The sequence below is a fragment of the Pyrus communis genome, chromosome 13 (genome assembly GCF_963583255.1).
Source record: "Pyrus communis chromosome 13, drPyrComm1.1, whole genome shotgun sequence".
Taxonomy (NCBI): domain Eukaryota; kingdom Viridiplantae; phylum Streptophyta; class Magnoliopsida; order Rosales; family Rosaceae; genus Pyrus; species Pyrus communis.
Window position 1 is genome coordinate 3720477 of NC_084815.1, and position 9850 is coordinate 3730326.

The 9850-nt window shown below is 35.5% G+C and overlaps 1 protein-coding gene across 2 annotated transcripts; it reads left to right on the forward strand.

Moving 5' to 3' along the window:
* The first annotated feature begins 4489 nt into the window (after positions 1 to 4489).
* LOC137713983 (uncharacterized) lies at positions 4490 to 7172 on the forward strand. Of its 2 annotated transcripts, none has more exons than XM_068453344.1 (4): positions 4490 to 4622; positions 5728 to 6580; positions 6776 to 6925; positions 7064 to 7172. In XM_068453344.1, exons 1-2 carry the CDS (start codon positions 4534 to 4536, stop codon positions 6476 to 6478), a joined length of 840 nt encoding a protein of 279 aa, XP_068309445.1. In that variant the 5' UTR covers positions 4490 to 4533; the 3' UTR covers positions 6479 to 6580; positions 6776 to 6925; positions 7064 to 7172. The 2 variants fall into 2 exon arrangements, with proteins under 2 accessions (XP_068309445.1, XP_068309444.1); XM_068453343.1 differs by having other exon boundaries at positions 4517 to 4622; positions 5725 to 6580.
* The last annotated feature ends 2678 nt before the right edge of the window (positions 7173 to 9850 follow it).

Sequence of the window (9850 nt, forward strand, 5' to 3'; positions counted from 1 at the left end):
CCAAAACCCCAATACACCCAAAAGCTCTCACTCACCAAAGAAACAAATAAAGAAGGAAATATAATGAATAATTTCCTCTCTATACAACTTTGATGGAGTGAGAACGAACCAAAGAGAAGAGCACCTTCTTCTTCTCTTCAAAGTGGGGCTGCTGCTGCCAATTAAAACCCTAGCCACACCCGTGGCCTTTCAAATGGGCTAAATAAAAGGCCCACTTAATGGGCTAGTGAGATTAACTTAAGGCCCAATGTAATTTGGCCATAAATTCAACACTAATGGCATGTTTACAAAAGGGTAATCGGAATAAGGAAAGGGAATTGAATTCCGATTACGGAGTATTCCGGTGTTTACTAAATATTAAGAAATCAAAAAAGTGGTGGAGCCCACACGAAACAAGGAATCCAATTCCTAAAATTGGAGGAACGGGATTCCTTAGTTTTGTGGGGTATTTGAATTCCCTGAGAGTAAGGGAATCGGGAATGCATCCTTCATTCCTATTATGCCCTCACTTGTTTCTTATTATCCCAACATTGCCCTTCATTTGACACTCATTATCATTTTTAATAAATAAATAAAACCTATTTATATATTTTTATATAGATAATTTTATTATATAAATTTAATTAAGAATTTAATTTTAATTAATTAGTATGAAAATAATTTATTTTTGTAAGGGCAATTTAGTCATCAACTTAGTTTTCATTCCGATTGAAGTGAATTAGTAAACAACTTATATGGACTCAACATCATTCTTGCCATCTTTTAATAAATAAATAAAACCTATTTATATATGCTTATATAGATGAATTTTATTATATAAATTTAATTAAGAATTTAATTTAATTAATTAGTATGAAAATAATTTATTTATTTAAGGGCAATATAGTAATCAACCTAGTTTTCATTCCGATTGAAATGAATTAGTAAACAACTTATATGGACTCAACATCATTTCTACTCCGATTCTAGATGGTTTTAGTAAACAACTTCAATAGGAATCTGATTCTGATTCCACCTCATTTCAATTCCTCCTCAATCCAATTCCACCTCATTAGTAAACGCGCCATAAAAGCAATTGGTACACATAAACCTGTACATGTGGACTTACCAGATTCACGATGTTTTGGCAAAAACCCCGTAAATGAAGATCAACCAAAATGAAGAATCTAACCATGATCTTCAATGCTTTTAACATATGCAGTAAGGACCTGAAATTAAACAATTACAGTGAAAAAAATTAACACGGTACAAAACCAAATAATTAAACAATTATTTTCAAAGGCACAGCCTATCTGGCTTCGGTTCAAAACCAGAGAGATTAGCAGCATTCAACTTTAAAAGTAGTGAGGCCTTCCAAAAGCACAGCCTATCTGGCTTCGGTCCAAATAAACAAATGAGAACAGGCATCGTAATAGATTGCTTGTCTGGGCTTATTTGGTTAAGGTTTTAAAAGACGCTAGACACTAGTCAAGCGGCGGGTTGGGGCCTAGCGCTTAGGCGGCTAGGCAGGAGCCTAGGCGGACTAGACGGATTTAAGTAATCTATTATATTTTGTGTAAATAAGTGTCTATTTATACTTAAAATATATATAATTTCATCATAAACTACAAAATAGAATGACATATATATTATGAAGTATTGGAACATAATGAAAGCATGGGGAACAATCATATAATGTACATTCATTTAAGTATTCAACAAGTCTCTCACAATTTATTGAAAAAAAATAAAATGTAAAATGAAAGTTATCTATACCAGAGTGGTCACGGGCCCATCCTGATTACAATGTAAGAAATTTACCTGCGGCCCCAAGCTTACAGTTGTTGTGAAACATGAGGAAGAAGATGGATTGTCCTCATGAAGAAGTTGACTCCAACCACATTGTCGTCTTTAGATTCTAACAATTTTGTTGTTTTGTATTTGTAGTTTAATGAAACGGTAAGTTTGTAGATGAGGGGTTTAAAACAAATTTTAATATTATTTCTAAAGCAACCTAATCATATATTATTCGTAGACTTCCGTTTTGCCCTCTTCTATCAAACTATGCAAACCTGAATATTTTTATTTGTTCTTTTTATTTTTTATATTTTTTAGTAGTTACCCTCCTTTCTGCCTCCTATTGAGTTGTATTGTGCAATTCTTTTGATTCTTTCTATTGAATTTAATGGGTCTTTCAGTTTTGTGAAAATTACTTCAATTACTCATGCTATAAGTTCAAAAAAAAAAAAAAAATCCATATGTTTATGAAAGGCCCTCCCTCACATAAAATTATGACTCTGTCACTGTTCTTTGTCACCCATCCCACCATCCCTTCCTCCATCGCCTCCTCCATTCGACATTGCATTTGCAAAATCATAGTCAAGCTTATAGCACAATTATTTCCCAACTTTTATATCCATGAGTTGTCATCGCTTCCGATTGATCCCATTTCCAAACTCCATATGAGCGACTAAGAGGCTGTTTGATAATACTTTTGCTTCTAGTTTTTAATTTTGAATTTTTTTTTTCATTTTCTTGAAAACTGAAACTCGTTTGGTAGCTATTTTTAGTATAAACCAAAACTTAAACATTGAAAGTCAAATTTTAAAAACTCAAAAAAGTAACTTTCATTTTTTTGGTTTTCGATTTTCAGTTTTCAAACTGAAGATGTTACCAAATGAGTTTTCAATTGAAAACCAAATAATTACCAAACAACCCTAAACTGAAATAGACCTCTTTAAATTTATAAACTATCATGCCTACAATCCCTTCTAGATTAGATCGACTTTTCTAACATTTTCCCACAAACAACGCGCCCCGCGAAGAAATTATAAACATGTGGTAATTGACTAGTTTTGTAATCAAAACTCAAAAGATAACCGCATCTAGCTAGCTCACTGTCGGGTTGTATTTGTGAATGGGTTGTTTCCACGCATTGTACCATGGAGTCAATATCGATATTAAACCTTTTGATCAATCAAAAGGCTATGAACAATTTGAAAACCTATTAATTCTAAGAACTAATTACATGATCAATTCATAGATGTAGATTTCGTACTTATGAATCCTCAGAAATAATGTGTTTGTGGGTCAATTTTCTGTATATTGATTGTCTCCGTAAGGAGTTTTTTTTTTTACAGAACTAATATCTAAAGACCATTTAATTACAGCTGCTAATATTCACTTAGCAACATTTACTGTGAGTATTTGTTGACAATACATACACACACACACACATATCCATGTTGTTGACTGATAGCAACTATTGTTGAAATCTGCTATATACATATATTGTTTGAATCTTTTGTAGGAGTTTTGAGACCCCTCTTGTCCCACATCGGGCAACAGTGGTTTTTCACTAGCCTTTATATAGGCTTATTCCTTCTTTTTAGTAATTAGAACTTGGACCATTTGGAATGAGGATTGAAGTTTGAGCCACTAATTGTGTGGATTGGGCTTGATGATTATACTATAATATTAATATAAATTTTAATTCCGAATTAAGTTTTTAATTAAATTAATTAAAAACGTTTTGATTAATAGACACAACTCTTTGGAAAGAGTTGTATGACTTCAGATACATCCAAAAGGTGTTTGAAGAGGTATGAAAGAGCCTGTATAATTGGAGTCCTCAATTCCATCAAAAACTCCCTGTCTTCTGTACAAAATCTCTAGAGTTCTATAATCCAGTGCAGGTTGTAGAATTAGGTAGTTGTATCCTGGTCGAGCAGACGTTATAGAACCACAAGCACACGAGTGGGACAGAAATACTGTTCGAAGGACATAGCGTTTGCTCTAGCCTGTACCTTCAATTCATTCAAGTTAGTATCATTTTAATTTTTTGTAATTATTGTTTAATTGCATTCTGTATTGCAAGTATTTTTTAATAATAAAATGTAAGTATTTCGGTTCTGTATTTCTGTTATTTTATTGTTTCTAAATTGTTCTCCAGCATCTTTAACAGCAGCTCTTTTTTACTCTAAAATCTTACTAGCAAAATGGAAAAACTTGGACAAAAAGAAAAAATTGACTTTGACAAATCTTTCTTGTTTACCAAACCATCGTAATCAATCGAATATTGAATAACACGCAGTCGATCCCTCCGTACGTAACTCCGGCAATCATTCACCCCTCATTATAGCGGCTTCGAGTATCACTTGCAATCTTTTACTCCGATAGGTTTGAATTTGATCCAAATTGAATAAACTTAAGATGACACTAAATGCAGTCATATTTTCTTAGTTAGTTCCCTTAATTAGCATCGTCATGGCTGAGGGCTGACTACTAATCTAACCCTTTTGGCTTGTGCAGGAAGAAATTAACCCATCTGTCTTTCCTGAAGTGGCAGTCAAAGGCGGCGATAAGCCTCCATGGAATAGTCTAAGATTGCCCGTAAATTCTATTCCTGGTGGGATGACCAAGGACAAGTAAACCGTACACATTGATAAAACATGTACAATTCCAGATTCCAGGCAATTTCTCAAGTTTTATTTTCTTCATTTGTGATTAGCACACTTACAAATAAGTGTATATATAGGATAGGATGGATAGGTAATGGATTCATATCTAACACGGTGCTCATCTTCAACTCATACTCTTTCGGTGGTTGAGAGCTTCCTCTTCCAGCAGACATCCATTTCGGAGTACTCTCTCTACTTTTAACCTTTTATTTTCATCATTCTTTCAATTTTTATGGGGTTTGCAGATTCAATCAAGGTGGAAAACAGTTTATAACAATTACATTGTCTTGGTTTTTCATTTTTTTGAGGGGTTTTTCTTATATCCATAATGTTACTCCAGACAAACAAAAACTGACCAAATAGAAGTAAGGTCTGTAATTATATCTGAAACCCGCCTATATTAGAACGTATGCAAATGAGGGAATAATTTTCCTCACCACCTTATAATTGCTGGATGAGTTCAAATTTTAAAATCCGTGTCGTGAATAAACACAAATCTCAAAATTTAAATTCATTCAATAGTAATAATTAAGTAGGGTAAAGAGCATTACCATCACTTGAGGGTAGTGAAGAAAAATGCACCCATATAAATGATGGGATCAGTTTTGTGTGTTTATAGTCCCTGTATCTATTTGAAAATCTTTTCCCCCATTTCAGAAAGCCCTTCAAACTTGCTTTTTAGCTAACTATTTTGTTTCTTGCGCGTTTCGAATTTGTGATGAACGTAACATTTATGTCGTCATACGATGTTATTTTATTATCTTACGCTTGGTAATATTATTTTGTAATTTCTGATAGTTTTTATATTTATTGATTGATTGACATAAAAAATAAGAGATGAATAATACTTTCTTCATTCTTAATTAAGTGAAAAGTTCTCAAATCTCGCTAACGGGGTATTATTTTAGCATACAAATGTCATAATGTGAGTCATTTATCATTGTTGAAAGATATTTCTAGAAAAAATTCATTTGAGTTAAGAGTTTATTTGATTATTTATATGAATCAAAGAAATCGACAGTGTATCTCAAGAATGCTACTTTGTTATTATAACCATCGATTTTTTTCGACATATATGGATGACAATGATATCCAAATTGAATGAATTTTCTACAGATGGTATTAAATTCTAATAAAAGGAATAAACGGTTTCGTTTCTGCAATTATACAATGAAATGATGTTACGTTAGTAAAGGAAGACCTTTCTCTTAAAAGTATTATCCATAAGAGATTTCATGAGCTTTTTGTGCGAGTATTTTCTAAGAGATTACCATTTCATTATTAGCAGGAAAATGGCACGTTGTTTTCAAGGTTGGGTATTTTTGTTAGCCGTGCTAGTATTGGCATTAAGCACTCCATGTTCACATGCACATCTGAAACACAAGAAATTTAAGACCAAGACTGGCGTCTACCTCTCGCCTAAGTTTGTGTTGGAACCAGGATTAAGTTCCGGCAAATACTTTTACAACGTTCACTTCCCAAAAGGTCACATTGCCCTAAAGAGTTTCAATGCTGAAATAATTGATGAAGAAGGGAATTCCAGTCCTCTTCATGAAGTCTACCTCCATCACTGGGTTGTTGAAAGATATTATGCTCGGAAAGGTTACGTGGAGCCAGAGCAGCAGCTTCCCCTGCAGCTCTCGGAATTGGATGTTATATGGCTGAGGAACAGTGGGATGTGCCAGAATGGTGCTCTTGGACAATATTTTGGACTCGGATCCGAAACACGAAAAACAGCCACACACGTTCCAGGTCATTATGGAATCGAAGTTGGGGATGGTAAAGGGGTTCCTGAAGGGTTTGAGGAGAGATGGATGCTCAACGTGCATGCAATTGATACTAGAGGAGTGGAATATGACCTAGGGTGTACGGAGTGCAGGTGTGATATGTATAACGTGTCCAGGGATCCAAGTGGCCAGCCTCTGCCGGCTGGGTATACCGGGGGTTTGACATGTTGCCCTGATGGTGCAAAGTGCAGACTGAAACAAGGGTTTGATGGTGAAAAGAAAAACCACTACTTGAGATATACTGTGAACTAGGTTGACTGGTCTGAGTCTGTTGTCCCTGTCAAGGTTTATATCCTTGATGCCACTGATAGAATGAATCATTCAGCACCTACTGGAGCTAAACACAATTGCCTGGTAATTAATTAATTTATGAACTTAATTTTGTACTGTATAACATTAACATTCTCTTATCAAACACTGTCTGTCTCGATACAATGTAAAACTTTGTTATGTTAATTGCTAATTTGTTGCTAACATGTATGTGTGGTTCATCGTTATAGTTTGACAACATAAGTCTTTTGATTCTTTATATATATTTCTTTTGTGCAGGTCGAATATGATGTTGAAAAATCTTGCAATGCCACTAATGGGTGCTTAGACAACAAATGGGCAAAGATTACAATGCCAACTGGTGGTTATGTCATCTATGGTGGAGCCCATCAGCACATTGGGGGGCTTGGTTCAACACTGCATGGAGAGGTGCTTTTTTTCTTCCACTCCAAGTAATTTAATTGGTTGTTAATCAAATTAATAATTATACACTGTCGTAGTGTCATTAACTAACTGATTAACTAATGTTCTTGTTAATTATAATTTATTGTAATCGTTTTAATTTAGGATGGAAGGGTTTTGTGTTCGTCAACACCAATTTATGGAAAAGGAAAAAAAGCGGGAAATGAGGCTGGTTATATCATTGGAATGACCACTTGTTATCCTCGACCAGGCTCAGTCAAGATAAAAGATGGAGAGACACTGACTGTAGTTTCTAATTACGAGAGCACTCAGATAGTTTCTAATTACGAGAGCACTCAGATGCACAGTGGAGTTATGGGTCTCTTCTACATTTTGGTTGCAGAAACACTTTGAGTAAAATAAGCTACTATTATCACATAAAAGAAACATTTGTAAGATCATATTCATCTGTTTGGTGAATGTGTGATGAAGTTATAAAGCTCCAATCAACTTAATAAATTTGAAGATTTGCATAAATATTCAGGTGCTTGTTCACGAAGTGATCGTCACTATATGTTAAGTTGAAAGCAAGATATCAGTTAAGCACCATCTCGTTTGAATAAAAATTTGATGTCGTTACCAAAATATTCATCCTGTTTTCACTCGGTTTTTATATTGTAGTGAAGCAAAACGTTTTCAATTCTGTTCATATATTTTTTGTAATCATATGATATTCTCGTTTGTAGATTAGGTGGTTGGGTATTTCTTTTTGGAAAATACCTAGAAATAGGATAGTTTTTTAATTTTGTGACAGAAATAAGACAATTCAAATGTGCACAAGTCTTGCACAACAATCAGACAGAAATAAGATTTTTCCTACACCTTGAAATGACCAAATTGTCCTCCTATATAAATAGGTTATCCAAAAGTTCCAGCTCTCATTTCTCATTTTGTAGAGAGAGAAACAGAGGGGAGAGAGAGAAAATCCCTCTCCCCAAATTCTATTTCAAAGAACCCTAACCCACCCATCTTGATCTAAGAGCTCTCTCTAATCCACCCAACTTCTTCATCCAAGCTCTCTCTCTCCTCTCTCTATATTTCGAATATGCACAAGAGCTCTCTCTCTCTCTCACCCACCCATCTTCTTCGATTTTTACCTTTTCATTCATAGGTTTTGTGAACTGGGTTTGCTTAATTTTGCTTTTTGATTGATGGATTTTTGGAGTTGAAGTGATTGGTTTGGTGTTTCTTGGAGGAGACTCAAATCCTTCATTTTTTATTTTTTATTTTTTTATCATTTCTTTGATTTATATGTAGGTTATCATTTATTCTGTCTACTCCCTCCCTCTGCTCCCTTTCTCAATCCATATTTACAAGCACTAAAATAGGGTTTAGCTTTTGCTGCAATTAAATGGAAAAACGTATTAAAGGTCAGTTGCCTTTTGGAGAAGAGATAAATTTGGTGAAAAAGAGGGAAATCAAAGTGGAAAGAATGAAGAAAGAAGGATATGGACGAAATTGTTTTGCGTGCTCATTCACTCTCTTCGTATTATGTTTACTCATACTGTAACGACCCATCCCCAATTATTACAACTTTTATAATTTTCAAATGTGAATTTTACGAAAATGCCCTTCGAGACAAAGACGTTGACTCTTGTTGACTACCTTGTCATTTCACGACAAACTCATTTTCTTGGCATATCCTCATAGTACTTGTCGCAACAAACACATGGGCGCAAACGAAATGCAATTTGGAGTTATAACGAAAGAGATATTAATGTTCAAAACTAGGGATATTTTTGTAATTTTGACCTTGCTAAAAGATTTCTAGATTTTCTGGAGCCATCAGATAGAGCCACGTGTGTGGTTGGGATCAAGGATGAAGAGAAGGGAGAGATATGTACGGTTGGGATAAAAAGAAAAGGAAAGAAAGGAAGAAAGAGGAGGAAAAGTCAGCCAATAAGGAGAGGGGAGAGGATAAGAGTCGACGAAGAGGAAAGGGAAGGAAGGAGAGGGAAGGGAGGAGAAAAAAGAGAGTCACGGGATCACGGGTCCCTGCCTAGTTTGTGCAACCCGACCCAACGGGACTTGCAAACCTGATGTCATTCATGGTGTTTCGCGGCAAATTAAGGAAAATCACCACCTGCAAACGACTCCCTAGCCTTCCCCCTTCCATTTCCACCCAAAATTAGGAGGAATTTGGTGCTATTTTTGGGGAAAAACTGACGATGGAGCTTCTGGGTGTACGACAGCGATCCGCAAATCGTGAAGCTAAATCAACTCATTTCCACCTTCATTAGACTTCCCTTGAGGCTTAGAACAAAGCCCAATCAGTTGTAAGGGCAGCGGAGCACTGCAGATAACGAATCAAGAAGCACATTTTAAAGGGTTTCCGACGGGTTTTAGTGGAATTGGGGCTTTTCCCGGCCGTATTGGCCTTAGTCACAAGTATGAAAGTTGCTCTACTCACTGAGATCTTCATTTCTATGAAGTTTGAGAATTTTTAGAAATAGTTGAATTTTCTGGCGAGATGGGGCGGCCGACCGCCACCGACGGTGGCACATGTGGCGGCGCATGGCCAATGGGCCGCCGATGCTATTTCACACTAAATTGATATTCTGATCTCAGATTTGATATCCATATGATGTGGATTTGAGTATTGTGAATCTAGTTTGATTAAGGTGCGTTACTTGATAATTATATGAATCGACGATCCGACCGTTGGATCGTCACCAAAGTTTGATACGTTATAACACGTAATATTTGAGGATATTAGAAACTTACGGATTAGAAATCTGACGTGCGGGTCTTCCCAACTAGGACATGTAAGTTATATGTTCTATTGATAAGAATTCTAAGACATGATTTGATAATTGTTCTAGGCGGCAATCATTCGTGACGCCTTGATATTTGTGACAGGGAGTTGTAGCGCAGACTCCAGGTGAGTGGGCT